Raw genomic sequence first — 20105 nt, forward strand, 5'->3', positions numbered from 1 at the left:
ACCAAGTCATGTCGTACAAACTTTATTATATTGGAAACGATAGATTGAGTCGTACAATAAGACTCAATTTGACCACATGGATTCTAAAAACGGTAAAAAAACGTAGCACAATTTTGGTACAAATCAAATACAAGGGGAATGGAACTATACTCCGAATATTCTCATGAGTTGCAACATGCAAATTCATCTTGTGGTACACAAAAAATGAGTGCATTACACATCACAACTCACAAAGCCACCTAATATAATTCTCATTTATTTCCCTCATGGTTAAAGCTAGCCACACCCTTCGATCTTCTGCTCAACTGAAAAGCAATATAATTGAACGGCTGAGATGGAATTTGAAATGCCACGAGAATTAAAACTAATTCTCCTAAACCTAACTACTTTAATATTAGCTTCTTGGCCAAAGGATATAATGTAATATTCCTTTAGAATCTAATTCAAATATTCTCCAACTTCTTCCCTATAAATACCTTTCTCTCTATGTGTTCAAATTCAAGCCAAGAAAGAAGCATTGTGAACAAGTTGACAATCAAATCTTTGCCATCCTCATTCTCACAAAAAAAAAAACAATGTCTAATATTGTTATTGTTTTCGACTTTGACAAAACCATCATCGATTGCGACAGTGATAACTGGTTGATTGAAGAATTAGGCTTCACTGATTTGTTCAATCAGCTCCTTCCCACAATGCCATGGAATTCTGTCATGGTATGTTCTTTATTCTCTTTATTGTATTCTATTTAATAAAACAAAAATGTTAAGTTTACACTAAATGTTTACACTACACCGTATTTTTTACGGTTTTTTAATTTTTATAATATTTTTTTGTCACCTAAAAACATGTGCATGTATATAATTGTATTCAACTCTCACATAAAATGATACGGTATAAACTTTGGGTGTAAATTTTAGTGTAACTATAGCATTTCTCTTAATAAAATTATGTATAAATTCTGCATTATGTTAATGGCATAATAAATAATTAATTTGAGTTTTTTGTGTTTTGGAATTATAGGACAAAATGATGATGGAGTTTCATTCACATGGTATAACCAATGAAGATATTGAAAAGGTTCTTCATAGGATTCCAATTCATCACAGAATAATACCAGCTATTAAATCAGCATATGCTTTAGGATGTGATTTGAGGATTGTGAGCGATGCGAATATGTTTTATATCGAAACTATTTTGAAGCATTTGGGAATAAAGGAATACTTTTCAGAGATTAACAGTAATCCAGGATATGTTAACCAAGAAGGAAGGGTTAGAATTTCACCTTATCATGACTTCAACAAAAATTCACATGGTTGTACTAATCCATGCCCTCCAAACATGTGCAAGGGCTTAATCATTGATAGAATTCAAAACACAGTTTGTGAAGTGGACAACAAGAGGTTCATCTACCTTGGTGATGGTGCTGGTGATTACTGTCCTATCTTGAGGTTTAGAGAAAGAGACTTTGTGATGCCAAGGAGGAATTTTCCAGTATGGGATTTGATATGCAAAGATTCTTCACTTGTTAAGGCTGAAATTCATGGTTGGAGTGATGGAGAAGAGCTTGAACAAGTTTTGATGAAGTTGATCAACATAATTATTATGGAGGAACATGTTCAATTCACTGCATGTGATTGCAAGCTACAAACTCTATCAACTTCTGTGCTTGAATCCTTTCCGAAAGCTCTTCGAGTTCAGCCATAATTGTTATAGCTTACTAATTATAGTATACTAAATGTTTCATAAGTTATTAATAGGTTTTTTCATGTTTCCTTAACTTTAATAAACATTTTCTTATGTTGCTAATTCCTTGAATTTTTCCAAAATGGAAAATTATTATGGTATGTATGATGACACGATAGGATAAATGTACTATATCTTATTTATTTCAATTGAGTATTGATAAGTTAATTTTAAAATTTATTTTATTTAAAACTCCAACAGCTTAGTCTTTTATCAATTCTTATTTTGGTTATAAGCTGAGGTATGATGAGAAAACAGATTAAATGCCTTTAAAACTCCAACAGCTAAGTCGTTGGTAAGTAGATATGCTAACATGTTATTTGTAGGAATATATTCAATTTGAGGCTTCTTGTATGGTCCCACCCTTGGGGATTGGACCCGCTTGAATTTTTGAAAGTCCCCTTGACATATTTTTTGAGGTATCCTTCTTAGATTAGACGCACAATCTTCTTTTGAGCAGGTAATAACCTTTTGTGTGGTGTCATTTAACTTTATATAATTTACGCCATCTATTTGGCTCAAATTTAATAACGTCTGCTTTTGGGGTAGGAGGTGCAGAGATGTCATGTAGGTTGAGAACCTCCCGTCAGATCTGTTCACAACAAGTGTTTAGGGGCAGGAAGCTCTCCACCGTCTTTCTTACTCGCTTGAATGCCAATTTGTCCTTGATGGGCGATGTTGTTGCTCTTCTAAATGTGTTGCTATTCTTCAGCGCTAGGTACACTCTCTTTCACGTCCCGCACCTTTTTCTCTGCATTGCTCTCTTTTCCTTTTATGTAGATGTCAGCCCTTATGACCACCTCTTCTAACGAAGATGTTGGCCTTTGGACGAGAGACTTGTTGAAGTGTCTTGCTTTAAGACCATTTTAAAACACCCCTACAAACATTTCTTGGTTTGGTTGGACGACCCTTAAGGTGGTTTTATTGAAGCGGACGAGGTAATCCCTTAATGAATCTGAGGGGCCATGTTGAATGTTAAACAGACTAGTGGTGGACATCAGTAGCTAGCTGCGAATCAGTGCACGAGTTTCTTCACCAACTCAAGATAGCTAGCGATGAAAGATCGGGGTATGCCCATGTACCATCCCAAGGCAGTGTCTCTGGAAATGTCAGACAAAAGCTTGCACTTCAGGGTATCAGACGCTCTAATGATGGCCATCTGCGTTCCTAAGGATCACTGTGCCCAATAATTTTGCCAAGGAATGAGTTTCAAAACGTTCAAGAAAGTACTTGTCATAAGGGCCCCACGGTTGGCACCGTTATACTTATCAAAAAAAGTACATACTGTGTGGTATCCCTAAATTGGTAGGGATGGCCAGATGCTTTAGTATTGTTCATATGGTTTATGGCTTGCCCGCGGCGACGAGAGATCATGTTTGGTTGTGTTTCTGGTTATGGAGAGAGCAAGCTCACATGGGGTGAGAAGTTATGTATTTATGTGATATTCTTAGTATGTTATAATTTTCATCCTTAACCCTAAAGTATAGGTATTTATAGAGGTATATGGGCTTAGAATTTAGGGAACCCTCAAGAAGCGGTTACTGGTTCCTTTTGACTAGAGTCAATTGTTGATTGTTTATTTTCTAGAGAGTCGTGGCGTGACTCCACACATGTAGTTAGGGTTTGACAAATGATATTATCTATGTATCACATTAGGGTGAATTCCAGTGCCACAAAAAGGACACGCCCTAGGCGATGCCTCATAAAACGAGTGCCCAGCGAAGGAAATATGGCGCCCTTATTTGGGAGCCCCACAAATAATTATTTTTCCTCCATAAAATATGTAATAGAAGTAATATATATTTTTAAAAATTATTTATTCTAAAATAAATGTTATTTTAGGTCAATGTTACTTTGAATTTTATTTTTAATTAATTTTTTAACAAATATATTATTTTTGATAAAAAATTATTAATTTACAAACATGAACAACTTTTTTACATTAATACATAAATATAAATGAACAATATCGTCAAAAATTGAAATTAAACCAATAAGTTACATTCAGGAAATTCAACTAACACATATTAATTGAGTTACTCCACTCGTATATCTTCTAATTTATAATACTATCACTTTATATTAATTACAACTATAATACATTAATAATTAATAATGAAAATTTGAATTATTGTTCTCTTTTATTTATCACATGTTTTAATTTCTGTAAAATAAACAAATATTTTATTTATCTTTGATCAAAAGCATTTTTTTTCTTTCAATTGTGTCCATATATTAATATTGAAGAACTATTTTCCATTCACCATTTTTTTTTTATAATTATGAGAATGATTATTTTGAAACCAATTTAGTAATTTTTAAATAAAATAATTGATAATAAACTCAATTTTGAAACCATGTAGAGTAGAATGGAACTATACCAAGAATATTCTCATTGGCTGCTGCAAACGCATTTAGTGGTGGAAAAATGCATTTCACCCTCCGATCTTCAAAGAAACCTAAATCCAACGGCTGATATTTATTTTCAAAAGTTATCTTTATCGGTTTTTGAAAAAGATAGCCACCGGTAACTTCTCCAACAACTTTTACGAGTATATGCTATCTAATATTCCTTTTTCAAATCTAAGATTCCTCCTTCTTTTTTCACTATAAATACCTTTCTTCCTCTCAGTATTCATAACCAACAACAAAATTAGAAATCAGTTTTTATTTTCTGCGTCATTGAAATCTTTTCCATTCCCTTCTCCACCTTTCAAAGAAAACAATGTCAAATATTGTTATTGTTTTCGATTTTGACAAAACCATTATCGATTGTGATAGTGATAACTGGTTGATTGATGAATTAGGTTTCACTGATTTGTTCAATCACCTTCTTCCCACAATGCCTTGGAATTCAGTCATGGTATGTGCTCTTTTATTAATACTCTGTTTTTCATTCATTCCAAATTCTGCATTGTTTCAATATAATATTGACTCTTTTCTGTTTTGGATTTGGAATTATAGGATAGGATGATGATGGAGTTTCATTCACATGGTATTACTATTCAAGAGATTGAAAAAGTTCTTCATAGGGTTCCAATTCATCCCAGAATCATACCTGCTATTAAATCAGCATATGCTTTAGGATGTGATTTGAGGATTGTTAGTGATGCAAATATGTTTTACATTGAAACTATTTTGAAGCATTTGGGAATAAAGGAATGCTTCTCGGAGATTAACAGTAATCCAGGTTATGTTAACCAAGAAGGAAGGGTTAGGATTTCACCTTATCATGACTTTAACAAAACTTCACATGGTTGTACTAATCCATGCCCTCCAAACATGTGCAAGGGTTTAATCATTGATAGAATTCAAAACACAGTTAGTGAAGTGGATAACAAGAGGTTCATCTACCTTGGTGATGGTGCTGGTGATTACTGTCCTATCTTGAGATTTAGAGAAAGAGACTTTGTGATGCCAAGGAAGAATTTTCCAGTTTGGGATTTGATATGCAAAGATCCATCTCTTGTTAAGGCTGAAATTCATGGTTGGAGTGATGGACAAGAGTTTGAACAAGTTTTGATGAAATTGATCAACAAAATTATGATTGAAGAAAATGCTAAATTCATTTCAACTGATTGCATGCTACAATCTCTATCAACTTCAACTCCTGTGTTTGAATTTGAAACCTTGCCTAAAGCTCTCTCAGTTAGACCATAGATATTTAGTTTAACTATAATTACAAATGTATCTATGTGTTATTTCTTTTGTCCTTATTGAAATTAACATTAATTAAACTTTTCTAGGATTCAGTTTAGCCCTACATCTTGTAGATTATTTATATTCGTTTCAAAAAAATCTATCGATAATCCTATTTACTAGAGAAAGAAACATCCCTCAATGTACGGCGAAAATTGCTTAGCGGTGCAACTGAAGATGAGATTAACCTTTTTCTTTTTCCTCTCTCACGTGACATTTTTTATTTTTAGCTGGATAATTAATTTCAACACTCCTTTGAATTTAATGGTTGATTTTGATTTCTTTCACTCTCCCATAAATACCATACTATAAATACATATTTTTATATTTTTTATATTAAATCATACCAATATTATTTTTTTCTTATTTTAATTTTTAAATCGTACCAACTTATATTTCATATGAATGCTAATGAACAATTCTCTAGTGAGTAATAGGAAACAATGTATACTTCATAAAAGAAAAACTAAATGTTTAAAGTCTATTCTCTCTCTAGTTTTAATTCAAAGGAGGTTCAAGAGATTAATTGAAAAATAAAAATAAAATTAGTTGAGCAAGCCACAATTCGTCCAACAAATGAAAACAAAGTTCAACCTCAAATTATTTAATTTGAGTTCTTCCGATCACGAAATAAGTATCTTTATTCTCATAATCACATACATTTGTTGCTTGATCCTCTCGTCGCGGCTTCAACTTCATCTTCAAAAAATTTTCCTTCGACTTTGTCAATAATGGTAGTTTCTAATTATACTTGCTCCACCGTTCAACGAGAGGTGGCATGCGCCTCCGCTGAAGTAACCAAAGATCTACCACCTCCTCCTCAAGGAAAGAGTGATCAAGTCCTAGTGGCTTCCTCCATTTGATCCTTAACAGTCATATCAACTTCAACCTTTTTCATTCTTCCAACCTGCTCCGTAATTCCACCAAAGCGAAATTTCATTCAGATTTCCACTAATGCCTCAAATGCCTAGACTAGAAGTAATTCATAGCCTTCACCTATTGAAGACTAACATTAACGTGGAGAGAGTCAGTGATATTCTCAATAGTGTCTATAATATGGTAGAACAACAGAATTCTGACATCTTAGCAGAAAGATTACTCCGGATTGAAGAAATCTTAACTTACTTCAATTTGAGAAACAAAATTGTAAAAGAGGACGTTTCACGAAGAAACCAAACTGTCATTCTTGAATCGATAAACATCCTTACAGCAACACACAAAGAAGAGATCCTGAAGTCACCAAGACGCTGAAGGCACCAAATATATAGAATTTTATCTTTTATCTTATTTTGCCTTGTTGTGGTTTTTGCTTTCACTTTTGACATATTATTGTATAGCTTTGGGCTATTTATTTTGATTGTCATTGTTTTTTGTTACCATATATCAAATTTTTTAGTGTGTTTGATCTCTGAACAATTCTTCTTAAATGCTTTGAGTTATCCTACCAGTTTTTCACAACAGCACTTGAATGATACTTTTAAAGCTAATTTCAAGGGACTTAGAAACATCTCGACCAAAACTAAACTCATTGATGGGAGCGTGAACATCTTAGTTAAAGTTACTTTGAAATGCATTTACATCAAACTTAATCGCAAAGAAACATTCATCATGTTATAAGGAATACAAATATTATTATGCCAATGGTTATCTTATAGATCTCTTTCTTCATATGACTCTTTCAAAAAAAACGTATGTTCCATTTCTAAGTTTCCTACCTCTTCTGCATCTTCTGGAAGGAGAGGTGGCATGAGAACTAGTGTAGGCTTCTTTTCAAGTGGAATTCGTAGTACTCGAAAAAAGAGGTTTTAACCTGACTCGGTAGAAGTTATTGAATATTGAGAAAAACATAAAAAACGGGGGTTTGGATTGGATTTTAAAACACTTTTTCTTTTAGAAATCCTATTTAATCAAACAATTGAGATAGACAATATATAGAAAGGAAGAAGAATGACACTTTCAGTTTATACAATTTCACCTTAAACAAGGCTAATCTTGTCCACCCGCCAAGGTGATTTCACCTTCAAAAAGGAATGAATCCACTAATCTTGAAAGATTACAAACAATATTTAAGATTCTAGAAAGACACCTTAGCCCTCTTTAGTATACACACTAACAACCTCGTCACTTGATGAAAATAAATCTCAAAAGATTTACAATAGAAATGGTTTACAAATAATGCTTCTAGATAAGCAAATGAAACATAATTTAAGAACAAATGATTATACACAAATGATGAGCAACAGCTCTTTGTGTTCTTGAGATTCTCTTGAAATTGACATCTATCTTTGGAGTTTTTGAATAATATATCTCAAGTTTCTTTCTTTGCTTTTTCTTTCACGTTTGATGTTTCAAAGTATTTTCAACAACTTCGCGGAACTTCTTTGATCTTCAAAGGAGAGTGCTTCTATATATATAGTCCAAAAAAGTAGACCGTTGAGAAAGACAAAACTTTGTTTTTCATAACAACTGGCTTAATGTCCCAAATGAGATCTTGGCAGACAAAGAGCACACAATTCCTTTGGTTGTATATACATCCTTGCAATAGTGGATAAGGTACTGTATTATTGTACCAATTTTCTTCTAGCGCAAGTTTTTTATCTTTCCATCTTAAAGTTATACTTCTGATCTGAAGTAGTGAGAGCATGGAAGAGACCAAGTAACATGAAACATCCAAGACTAATAGAGTCTTTAGAGTCAGAACCTTGTCATCAGGATTGAACCCAACAACTTATCTGAATAACAAATCTTGATTTATGAGGTGGAAGCAAAAGATTATCTGAGTTTGAAATCTTGATTTCTAATTTGGAAGAATAGCTTATCTTATTAACACTAGAAGATCTTTTTCTAACTAACATTCAACATTCTTCAGAACTGCTGATGTTACTTCAGAAGCAGATGAGTAGTTCTTCTGAGTTGTGCGAACGCTGATTTTTATGATCTTTCCAGATGACTATCCAGAATCAAACAAAATATTATATCTGCTCACTAGAGAAACTATTAGAGTACAAAATTGTTACATATAAAATCAGTGGCGGATCTAGAAACTTTGGATTGTGGGGGCAAAATTCGGTCTTGCTGGTCATTTCACCGTAATAATAAATTATAATGAAAAAATCTACAATATCAAACGATATTTATCATTGTATCGACCCCAAAAACTCATATATTTTTGTAAAAACGATTATGGCGCACCGCAATTTCAGAACACTGGCCTATAAGATAATAAAATTCGATAAATATTTTAAAATTTTAAAATTATATAGCATAATACTTTTTTAAATATAAGATAATTAAAAAAATTAATATTTTAAAATTTTATAGCATAATGCTTTTTTAAACATAATGTTTTTTAATCCGTATACATATATAAGTATACATATATAATGTTGTTTGTCAAAAAAAAGTATACATATATAATGTTAATAGAGTTATAAAACATAAAAGAACAAATAACTAAAATGTGTACCATTTAAAGTTATCACCACATATTTATATTCTTAAAAATTTAATTTATCATGATACTCCCTCCGTTTTTTATTATAAGTCGTTTTAGACTTTTCACACAGTTTAAGAAAAATAATAATTGTTGTATGAAAATGAGAAATTATGAAAGTTTTTACAAAATTATCCTTCATTAATGACATATGGAAGATAAATTTATATAATTGAAAGGAGAGAGAATAATAAATATTTAAGGATATAATAGGAAAAGTAACATTAATTATTCATTGGAATTGTAAATCGACTTATATTTAAATACAATTTTTTTTCCAAAACGACTTATAATAAAAAACAGAGGGAATAGCAATTATTTTTTGTTTCAATGTAAAGGTAAGATATAAATTATTACACTTTTCAAGGTATTATTTTTGTTCTTTTGTGGGGGCAAGAGCCCCCTCACCAGTACACATAATCCGCCTCTGTATAAAATATATGTATTCTTATCATCAAAACTAAAGAATGAATGTAGAACAAAATTTTGTTCTAACAGTTATCATTGGCTCTATCATTATTCTGACTAAAAGGAATTTTTTTTTTTTTCAAATTTCTCGATATTGAGGCATTGGCTTCAACTAGTGATGAGAAGTAAAATAATCTCTTTTTAACCCTTAATTTTTAGATGAATTTAATTGATATGCATTTACAAGTGTATAAATGTTTTACACTATCATTTAATCATAATTGTTAAAGTTTTATACATGTTTGATTTTTTCTTGATTCACATGTAAAGTATTACTTATGAATGTTTGTGATGTCCCGATGGTGTAAAAAAATTTATACTGACAGTGCATATCAATAAATTTCTTTTTTAAATTAACTTAATATGATTATTTTTGTTTTAGGTGTATTTTACAATATTTTATATAATTTTGGATTTTAAGGGAAAACAATTAATTATAAGTGTTCTGTTAGGGAACTAGAAATGAGTTGAGAAGCGGTGGTAACAGTGGATTAAGGCTTCAAATGCAGTGGAGTGGAGGACCTGCAAAGTTAGCACTTCAATGTTCAAGTCAGTAAGTGAAGAACAAGAATAAAGTGAAATTGAATTTGAAACGTGCTACCTTAATTTGACGCCTCCTCTATATATAATGAGAAATAATGAAGTTGCTATTTGTTAGGAGTGGGTTGCAGATAGTCGTTTGATGTACTTGCAATTGAGATTCTCTGTGATCAGCAAGATGATAACTCTCTCGTGTGTTAAGATGATTCTAGAAGGAGTGGGGTCTCTATGTAATTATCGATCGGGGTCGATATGGCCGAACCAGAACAATAAACAATTAGAACCAAGCCGAGAAAAGATGGAAATTGGAAAGTACAACAAAGAACATGACCATGTATGTTGAATCAAAACTTGTCTTAAACTAAAAAATAAGAAGAATCTAAAAAACATGCAACACATTCAACTCATGTTGGATAACACAGTCCTATTTGGCAAACATGAATGTGTTTCCCTCTTCTAAAACCATCATCTTTAACATGTATCATGCATATGCCTCATATTTATAGAGATTAGATGAGAAATTATGGTTCCTCTGAGAGCAACTTCATCTTAATATGATGAGACTCATATTAAGTTATTTATTTACATGATTTTTTTTACGCTTATTCATGTCCGATTATATAACCTTTATGATATAGTCTAGTGATTGATCAGCGGTTTATGTGCGACTATCCATCTTATCGAGCTCCACGCTTAAAAAATGTGTAATTACATATATAATTAGCAGAAGAACCAATCAGCACCATCATGAACAAATTGATCTTTGTATATGATAGGAATACAAATCCATCTTGATCAGGATTAGTAGTACTATAAAAAGTTGATTAAAGTTATAAACAAAGATCCAAGAAAAACTATAATTAGGTTATGATACATGGTAAGATTGTAAACTAAAAATCTATGGTCTAACTGAGAGAGGTTTTGGCAATGATTCAAGCACTGGAAGAGACAGAGATTGTAGCTTGCAATCACTTGAAATGAATTTCGCATTTTCTTCAATCATAATTCTGTTGATCAACTTCATCAAAACTTGTTCAAACTCATCTCCATCACGCCAACCATTCATTTCAGCCTTAACAAGCGAAGGATCTTTGCATATCAAATCCCAAACTGGAAAATTCTTCCTTGGCATCACAAAATCTCTTTCTCTAAGTCTCAAGCTTGGACAGTAATCACCAGCACCATCACCAAGGTAGATGAACCTCTTGGTATCCACTTCACTAACTGTATCTTGGATTCTATCAATGATTAAACCCTGTAACAATGATTAAAAAAAGTTTAAGTATATTTTCTAGAATTCTCAACTATTTGTGAATACATTTGAGATCATGAACTATATTACCTTGCACATATTTGGAGGGCATAGAGGGCAACCATGTGAAGCCTTATTGGAATCATGGTAAGGCGAAATTGTTAATCTTCCTTGTTGATTAACATAACCTGGATTAGTGTTAATCTCTGTGAAGCATTCACTTATCCCCAAATGCTTTACAATAGTTTCAATGAAAAACTTATTGGCATCACTCACAATCCTCAAATCACATCCTAAAGCATATGCTGATTTAATAGCAGGTATGATTCTGGGATGAATTGGAATCCTATGAAGAACATTTTCAATCTCTTGAATGGTTATACCATGTGAATGAAGCTCCATCATCATCCTATCCTGTAATATCAAATAAAAAACAAAATCATAAATATAGATTGTGAAAATAAAAGAGTATTTATATTTTATAAAAGATAGGAAAATAAAGAACATACCATAAGGGAGTTCCAAGGCATTGTGGGAAGGAGCTGATTGAACAAATCAGTGAAACCGAATTCATCGACAACCCAGTTATCACTATCACAATCAATGATGGTTTTGTCAAAGTCGAAAACAATAACAATATTAGACATTGTTTTCTTTGAGTATGAGAAGAAATAGAAGGCAAATGTATGGTTTATTAGTGATCACAAAATTAGTTTTTGGCTTGAATTTGAACATAAGAGAGAAAGGTATTTATAGTGAAGGAAGTAAAATGCTACACCGAAAATAAAACAGAATCTTCGATTTGAGAAAAGGAATATTACATAGCATCCTCGTAAAAGTGGAGCCTAATCCGTTGGATTAGGTGTTGTTGTTGTGAGTGTATAATGCACTAGTTACTAAATTCGGTACCGCTGAATTGGAACGGCATACACCAGAATATTCTCAGTATTGTCCGGTTCTACCAATTTGGAATAAAATCGTCTACTTAATTTCTTAAAAGCTTAGTCAATAAAAATTGGTATACTTATTTCATATATTTCTTATAAAAAGAACCAGGTAGAATGTAGGTTAATTTAAGTTTTGAATTTTTAAATTTTTTTTCTTTTTTTGAAGAGCTAAAAAAATGTTTTTTTTTAATAATCAATGGTATATTATAATTTGTACTCAAGGTACACCCAACAATACAATTGCAGAAGCAAAAGATATATCCTTCAAGGACAGAACTAAAAAAAAAAAAAAAAAAAAATACAACAACAATAGAGGGTTAAACATATACAATAGAGGGTATAATTTTAAAGCAATATAATTCAACTATCTAAAATACAACAACAATTAAAGACTAACCAACATATAGGGGGGTCTAATTCTTTTGCGGAAGGAGAAGATTCAGCTCAACGTTGTCTCTTACTCCTTCAATCATATAGGGGGATTAGTGGTAGATGACAGTGATAATCAGGAATGATATTTTAGTGGAATTTACGGCTTCTCGGAGGAACACGACAAGAGGAAAACTTGGTTGTTAATTCAAGAAGTGGTTAAGGGGTGGTGCTAGATTTATTATTTTTGGGGATTTAAATGATGTGTTGTTTGATCATGAGAAAAGAGGTGGGAATAACATAACTTCTAGCCAACTTTCTTTGGGGCGTCAAATAATGGATCTTTGTGGTCTTACCGATTTGGGCATTGAAGGTACCCCTTCACTCGGACAAATGGATGACAAGAGAGTCATAAGGTTCAATGCAGGCTAGATAGGAGTTTGGCGTCTAAGAGTTTTGTCAAAAGATTTTCCCCTAGTAGAGTGAATGATCTCTCCCGCTATGGTTCAGACCATGCTGCGATCAGAATCGAATTGGAAGCTGATACTGGGAGTAAAGATAGAAAATGAGGACACATTTTTCAGGTTTGAAGAACTATGGAGTAGAGACCCTAGATGTGAAAACTTTATGGACCAACTGTGGAACAACTAGCTACCAGGGACCATAACAAGTTGGCTGCAATGCAAGGCAAAGCTTAGACGGCTTTTTCAAGGAGTACAAAATCAGCTCAGTTAGCAAAGAAATAAGAAGTATTGAGGAGTTGCTGAAGGGTGATAGCATATGGGATGCCAGTGCGGAAGATATCAATACTTATAAGGCATTAGAAAGTCAAAGAAATAATCTACTATAAGTCAAAGAGGTTATCTGGAGGCAACGAAGTAGGGCGCTTTAGCTAAAACATGGTGATAGAAACACAAAGTTTTTCCACGAGAAACCATATCAAAGAAGGAAAACAAATACAATCAAGAAGCTAGAAGACGACAATGGATGTTGGTGGAGAGGAGACGAACACTATGAAAGACTCTTGGTAAATTAGTTCTCCTAATTATTTTCCTCTTCCCTCCCTACAAACATTCATGATGTCTGCTCTGTGGTGAAGGGGAAATTGAATCTCGTTCATATCAGTTGGTGTGAAGGAAAATTTACTCCTCAGGGGTGAAAGAAGCTCTCTTCAAGATGCAACCCCATAAGGGACCTGGACCTGACGGTCTTCCATCTCTTTTCTTCCAAAAGTTTTGGCACATTGTAGGTCCTGAGTTTAGCACGATTATTCATCATGTTCTGAACAATAACAAAGACCTTGGAAGCATAAATAACACTCACATTTTTGTGATCCTAAAGTGTAAAAATCCCTCAATCCCAAAAGACTTCAAGGCGATAAGCCTTTGTAATGTGGTATGTAGGTGGTTACAAAGACGATAGCCAATAGGATCGAACACATCCTTCCTGAGATTATTAACGAGGAGTAAAGTGTCTTTATGAAAGGTCGTCTTATTATGGCTATGGAGTGTTTCCATTGGATGAAGAAGAAGACAAAAGGAAAGAGAGGAGTCATGGCGCTCAAGTTAGATATGTCAAAAACATAGATGAGAATACCTCTAAGGTACTGATACATCAATTACAAGTGGATTGGGATACAAGTTACATAAGCCAAATAACATAAAAATAAAATTCTCAGACCTGAAACCAATTACACTAAACCTATAACCGGTTACAACTATTACAAAATTAAAATCATTTCAGTGGTAACCGGATACGGTAACCGGTTACGTCCACGATGAACTTTCTGTTTTTCAGCTCAGAAGTGAATTTCGCTCAGCTATAACTAGTTACACCCTTGTGGTAACCGGCTACAGTAACCGATTACGCCCACAATGAACTTTCTGTTTTTTCAGCTCAGAAGTGAGTTTCGCCCAGCTGAACAGATTTATCAATTTTCACCTAACAGTCTCCATATCCTCCAATGTCTCTATTTCAAGCAGCATAAATCAGAAAAATTCCAACTCTTCTATGTTAGATTTATCTATCCTTTAAGCCTTCTCCATTAAAATACATTACTAAAGTTATTTGGAAACCTCTCACTCTTGGTTGGATAAAATGCAACACTAATGGCATGTCTATATGCACTCCATCTATTTGTGCTTGTGGTAGAATTTTCAGAAATTCAAACATAGACCATTTGGGAAGTTTAAGTTGTCACCTTGGAACTATGAATGATGTCCGTGCTGAGCACATTGGAGTCATGTATGCAGTGGAGATAGCACATCAGAATCATAGAAAAGATTTGTGTTTAGAATTTGACTCAACTTATTGTGCGAGCTTTCTCATCTCATGCCTTGTTCCTTGGAAGCTTAAGAGGAGGTGGTTACATTGCATATATGATATATCCTACCAAATTCATAAACTTCATTGTATCACATATCATTAATAAAAGAGCACATTGTAAAATTATAGCTGCTAGAATAAGTAATCAGCACCTTCAAAGGAAAATTGATCTTCGCATATGATAGGTTACAGATCCATTTTGAACAGAATGAACAATATCAGAAAAGGTTAATTAAAGTTAAACAAAGCACCAAGAAAAACCTATCATTACTTTATGATACATTGGTAAGATTGTAGACTAAAACTCTATGGTCTAACTGATAGAGCTTTAGGCAAGGTTTCAAACACAGGAGTTGATATAGTTTGTAGCTTGCAATCACTTGAAACCAATTTAGCATTTTCTTCAATCATAATTTTGTTGATCAACTTCATCAGAACTTGTTCAAATTCTTCTCCATCACACCAACCATTAATTTCAGCCTTAACCAATGAAGAATCTTTGCATATCAAATCCCAAACTGGAAAATTCTTCCTTGGCATCACAAAATCTCTTTCTCTAAATCTCAAACTAGGACAGTAATCACCAGCACCATCACCAAGGTAGATAAACCTCTTGTTATCCAATTCATTAACTGTGTTTAGAATTCTATCAATGATTAAACCCTGTAATACACAAAACAAAAAGTTCTAATTAGAAATTAAAAAAGATTGTTTATTTTATATTTTGTTCTCAATCTAGTGGCCACAAATAAGAGACACTAAAAATAGATAGTTAGGTAAGCATAATATTTTAAGGCCAGAAAACTAGGAGACTACAATATTCCAATCTTATAGGATCAAGTTCATAACTTGTAAAGAGATTGAGTCAAGTAAACCCCTATCTTAATAATTAAAAATAAGAGTAATTATTTTGTGAATTTTATATTAAAAAAATAAAAAGTTGTTGAATTTATAAAAAAAATATTGAATCAGATCATGAAGTTTATACCTTGCACATGTTTGGAGGACAAGGATGAGTACAACCATGTGAAGCCTTATTGAAATCATGATAAGGCAAAATTGTTAATCTTCCTTGTTGATTAACATAACCTGGATTAGTGTTAATCTCTGTGAAGCATTCTCTTATTCCCAAATGCTTCAAAATAGTTTCAATGAAAAACACATTGGCATCACTAACAATTCTCAAATCACACCCTAAAGCATGTGCTGATTTAATAGCAGGTATGATTCTGGGATGAATTGGAATCCTATGAAGAACCTTTTCAATCTCTTGAATGGTAATACCATTTGAATGAAGCTCCATCATCATCCTATCCTATAATTCCAAAACAAAAAATAAATAAATTATTAATTTGTTATTCAAGTTGCAAGTGAAATAGAGTAGTACATAAAGAGAATAAATAACATACCATGACAGAGTTCCAAGGCATTGTGGGAAGAAGGTGATTGAACAAATCTGTGAAACCCAATTCATCGATAACCCAATTATCACTATCACAATCAATGATAGTTTTGTCAAAATCGAAAATAATAATAATATTAGACATTGTTTCTGAGAGATGAGAAAGGGAATGAAAAAGAGTTCAAAGACAGAAGAAAAAAAGTGGTTGATAAGAAATAGAAAGTAAATGATTTTTGGCTTGAATTTTAACAGAGAGAGAAATGTATTTATAGTGAAAAAAAGAAGAAGGAATCTTTGAATAAAAAAAGGAATATTAGTACTTACATACATACATAGCATACTTGTAAAAATGGAGGCTAAACAAAAGCTGTTGGAAAAGTTACCGGTTTCTATATTTAGAGTTAGAATAATTTGTCCTTTTGTTAATTATGGTAATCAAAACTAGATCTGAGCCGTTGGATTAAGTTAAAAGATTGGAGGGTGTAGGGTGATTAACATGTGAGTTTAATAAAAGAGGGAAGGTGGCACCTGGTGGTGTCGTTTTCGACGTTGTGAGTCACTTGTGACTGTGTGATGCAGATTTGATGCAGCCTACTAGAAGTAAGAAGTAAAACCGAATATATGAAATGTAAATTTAAATTTATAGGTGAAAGTTGAAAATCATATCTTACCATAAACTATGTGTGGTAAATTTATTGTAATGATAGTACAAAACAATAGGACAATAGAAGAAGTAAACTATCGTATTCAAGTTGGGGATGGTTGTAATCAAAGATAATTTTATATGTTTTATGTGATACAAAATCATCGCTCAAACTAAAGAAAATTTTTTATCGAACAACTGTTAGATCGACAATGGTGTACATGACAGAATATTGGACGGTAAAGAATTAATACAAAAATGAAGTGTAACAAGAAATGAGAATGTTGTGTTAGATGTGATTAGACTAACTCATACATGATAATATTATAGAGGGTGTTATGGTAGCATTTATAATGAAACGTTTAGGTGGTTTACATATGTAGAAAGAAGATCTATGATTTTTTTTTTTTAAAGAAAATAGTTTGGATGAAGAGTGATCAGATAACTAGAGATACATAAAGATCTAAAAAACTACACCTAAAAGTTTTAAGATTAATGAATTAGATAAAAATATGTTTTTATCAAAAATATTATGTTCACTCCACAAACAAACACGAATCTTTTCTGCATGTTGTTTTCACTCACATGTTTCTCGACAAACTTTTCAGAAAATTATTCATTCAAATACTACTCCAAGTCAAACATGTTTAATTATGGAGTTTTTATCTATTAGGCTATTGAAAGGAATATGCATTTTCTTTTCGATATCCTAATAGAACTCTATAATTAAACGTATTCGACTTGAAGTAATATTTTGGTGAGGTCACCTTCTGAGAAATTTATCAGAAAACCTATGACAAAATCGGTTGAAAAGACCTGTATTAATTTATAGAATTGGTCTATAATCTTGAAAGAAGTTTGAGGTGTTATACCAGCTAGTTGGAGCTGTTAATAATAGAAATTGTAAAAATTAAATATTCTTATCCTTTGAATGAGATCCACCGGTGCAAAACTTTTGTCATACATATAACCTAATCGCCTATCTGTCCAACACCAAAACATATAATGGCAAACAAAAGGATATATAAATTTATGCAATTATTTTTCTATATGTCATCTCTTGGGTGGTCAGTGTGGTCACATCACTTGCATGTGTTAGGTTTAAAGGTAAAAATTGAATAGATACATAAAATAATAAATGTTTTGCAGGACATGTCGCAAATCATTGTGAATTATGGCCAAATCAGCACCCACTCAAGGGTAAGGAAACAAAAAATTATTTGATAAAATACAGTGCATAAGCTAGATTTTAAAAGATAATCAATGAATTTATTTATAATAAATAAGTTATAAAAATGTTAAATTATTCAATTTTTTGAATTGAAAACATAGATGAAATTGAAAGGAAAATAATAAACAATAAGAGACTCAAACTAGATTATAAAAAATATTAATAAAAATAACTATTAATGAGTCAAATAGTGGAGTTTATCAAATAAGTTCTTTTTAATTATTTGAACTTACAAACTAAACTATCCATGAATTAGTTTATTCTGCTTGCAAATAGGCTCCCCATACTATGTTTGGTAAGAACATAACATGTATTTAATAAATCTTATTTGATATATGAGTTAAAAAATGTTACAAAAAAAGCCTTAAATCTTCAAAAATTAAAATTTTATTTTTTAAAATGAATTACTACTCTTAAAAATAATGTTAATATAATATCAACATAATGAACAGGGGCGGGGCGGAGCTACAGCCCAGCGAGTCCGAGCACGCGCCTGGGCTCAACCTCTCTTTTCGTTGTATACTCTCCACCTAATAGTTGATGTTTAGACAACACAGGGGCAAACTTAGTAATTTTTAGACAAAAATTAAGGGTAAAATTAGTAAAAACACGGTGTAAAATTTTTGGACAAAATCAATGGCACAATTTTTAGACAAAATTAAATGTAAAATTAGTAGAAACATGATGTAAAATTAGTAAAAACAAGGTTTAAAATTTTTGCCCGGGCTCCATCAAATTTCTGACTCCGCCACTGATAATGAAACCTCTAAAATTAAATAAGTGTGTATTCTAAAATCTCGAAAAATTACATTTTGAACCAAAAAAATCAATAATTTTATTAGAGTTTTAATATATGGTTTAAAAAACCACGTGCTAAACTGGTCTTAAACCTCCATATGTGTCGTGTTAGCCTTGTATCAATTTTTTTAATTACGAATTTAAAATTCTAGTTTGAAGCAATTTGGAGAAAAATCCATAAATATTCATATTGAAATATAACATGTATCTCAATAGTTGAATAATTAAGTTTATAAGAGTTTAAATTTAAATAAGATATTAGTAGGAAAAACTACTTTACCTATATAAATTTGATGAATTTTTTTGAGATGATGGGTGATAATGAATCTTATTCACAAAAATTACAAAATGTCCTTCTTATTAGTGATAACATTCTATCTAAATAGATTTTTTTTTTGAAGGAAATCTATCTCGTAGAAGTTGTTAAGAAAAATTATCACTTTAAAAGGGGAGTCCAACTCTCTTAAATAGCGATAAGAGTTGGGAGCATATTCTTACACTCTCATCGGAGGTAAATCTGTCACCGATTAAAACTTGATAAACATACGCTACATAGAATCAATCATGCATGTCTCCACATCCACCTATTATTCTTTGAAAAAGATGAATCTCTTGAAGAGTAAAGAAGTAGATGATAAAATCTACTCGTAGGTTGTGATAAGTTTTGATTATATCTCCTAAAATCCATAAAATGATAGGTGGTAGGGGTGTGCATGGTTGGTTATTTTTAGAAACCAAACTATAACCATTTTCAAACCATTTAAATGGTTTAGATTTATAACCCTAACCACATTTCTATTAATACTGGTTATAAAACCGGTTATAAACTTGATTATGATTATATAATCGATTTTTAAAAAAAATCCAGTTTTAAAAATATTTTTTATTTTGAAAATTAAAAAATTTATCATGGAATTAAAATATTTGGACTAATTTTGGATTTTAGATAATAGCCGGATTATAATCGAATCCAAAATATCTTAACCAGTTAATGACCATTTGATTATATCCGAATTATATAAATGGATTTAAGTCTCACAACTAGATATTTTACACACAGGTAAAATTGTTACATTTTTTAAATAGGTGCAATTAAAAATGGTCTCTACATCCTCTTGTTTTCTTTTTTATGTTTATGTAGATTTTTAAAGTGGCCTACAATCCATAATTTGTTAAAAAATACTAACTATATAAG

General features: G+C 31.8%; 4 protein-coding genes across 5 annotated transcripts; 2 read left to right on the forward strand and 2 right to left on the reverse strand.

Moving 5' to 3' along the window:
- The first annotated feature begins 514 nt into the window (after positions 1 to 514).
- Positions 515 to 1892, forward strand: LOC131616286 (inorganic pyrophosphatase 1-like). Its single transcript, XM_058887572.1, has 2 exons — positions 515 to 713; positions 1021 to 1892. Exons 1-2 carry the CDS (start codon positions 576 to 578, stop codon positions 1702 to 1704), a joined length of 822 nt encoding a protein of 273 aa, XP_058743555.1. The 5' UTR covers positions 515 to 575; the 3' UTR covers positions 1705 to 1892.
- A 2547-nt stretch (positions 1893 to 4439) lies between these two features.
- LOC131618109 (inorganic pyrophosphatase 2-like) lies at positions 4440 to 5633 on the forward strand. Its single transcript, XM_058889372.1, has 2 exons — positions 4440 to 4606; positions 4708 to 5633. Exons 1-2 carry the CDS (start codon positions 4469 to 4471, stop codon positions 5401 to 5403), a joined length of 834 nt encoding a protein of 277 aa, XP_058745355.1. The 5' UTR covers positions 4440 to 4468; the 3' UTR covers positions 5404 to 5633.
- A 5058-nt stretch (positions 5634 to 10691) lies between these two features.
- LOC131616288 (inorganic pyrophosphatase 2-like) lies at positions 10692 to 11915 on the reverse strand. Its single transcript, XM_058887574.1, has 3 exons — positions 11705 to 11915; positions 11286 to 11609; positions 10692 to 11198 (listed from the first exon to the last, which is right to left on the reverse strand). Exons 1-3 carry the CDS (start codon positions 11840 to 11842, stop codon positions 10842 to 10844), a joined length of 819 nt encoding a protein of 272 aa, XP_058743557.1. The 5' UTR covers positions 11843 to 11915; the 3' UTR covers positions 10692 to 10841.
- A 130-nt stretch (positions 11916 to 12045) lies between these two features.
- On the reverse strand, positions 12046 to 16486 carry LOC131616287 (inorganic pyrophosphatase 2-like). 2 transcript variants are annotated; one of them, XR_009288086.1, is made up of 4 exons: positions 16246 to 16486; positions 15825 to 16151; positions 14989 to 15499; positions 12046 to 14899 (listed from the first exon to the last, which is right to left on the reverse strand). XR_009288086.1 is itself a non-coding variant. In XM_058887573.1 (3 exons), the coding sequence occupies exons 1-3, from the start codon at positions 16381 to 16383 to the stop codon at positions 15143 to 15145; spliced, it is 822 nt and encodes a 273-aa protein (XP_058743556.1). In that variant the 5' UTR covers positions 16384 to 16486; the 3' UTR covers positions 12046 to 15142. The 2 variants fall into 2 exon arrangements, 1 of the variants encoding a protein (XP_058743556.1); XM_058887573.1 differs by having other exon boundaries at positions 12046 to 15499.
- Between the last annotated feature and the right edge of the window lie 3619 nt (positions 16487 to 20105).

Source organism: Vicia villosa, linkage group LG7 (assembly GCF_029867415.1).
Source record: "Vicia villosa cultivar HV-30 ecotype Madison, WI linkage group LG7, Vvil1.0, whole genome shotgun sequence".
Classification (NCBI taxonomy): Eukaryota; Viridiplantae; Streptophyta; class Magnoliopsida; order Fabales; family Fabaceae; genus Vicia; species Vicia villosa.

Bases quoted from the DNA above. Each gene is read 5' to 3' on its own strand.
- LOC131616287 (XM_058887573.1), bottom strand. From the start codon at position 16,383: ATGTCTAATATTATTATTATTTTCGATTTTGACAAAACTATCATTGAT. The intron at 16,152-16,245 runs GTATGTTATTTA...TTGGAATTATAG, and splicing joins TGCCTTGGAACTCTGTCATG to GATAGGATGATGATGGAGCT. The intron at 15,500-15,824 runs GTATAAACTTCA...TGTGTATTACAG, and splicing joins GTCCTCCAAACATGTGCAAG to GGTTTAATCATTGATAGAAT.
- LOC131618109 (XM_058889372.1), top strand. From the start codon at position 4,469: ATGTCAAATATTGTTATTGTTTTCGATTTTGACAAAACCATTATCGAT. The intron at 4,607-4,707 runs GTATGTGCTCTT...TTGGAATTATAG, and splicing joins TGCCTTGGAATTCAGTCATG to GATAGGATGATGATGGAGTT.
- LOC131616288 (XM_058887574.1), bottom strand. From the start codon at position 11,842: ATGTCTAATATTGTTATTGTTTTCGACTTTGACAAAACCATCATTGAT. The intron at 11,610-11,704 runs GTATGTTCTTTA...TTGATATTACAG, and splicing joins TGCCTTGGAACTCCCTTATG to GATAGGATGATGATGGAGCT. The intron at 11,199-11,285 runs GTAATATAGTTC...TCATTGTTACAG, and splicing joins GCCCTCCAAATATGTGCAAG to GGTTTAATCATTGATAGAAT.
- LOC131616286 (XM_058887572.1), top strand. From the start codon at position 576: ATGTCTAATATTGTTATTGTTTTCGACTTTGACAAAACCATCATCGAT. The intron at 714-1,020 runs GTATGTTCTTTA...TTGGAATTATAG, and splicing joins TGCCATGGAATTCTGTCATG to GACAAAATGATGATGGAGTT.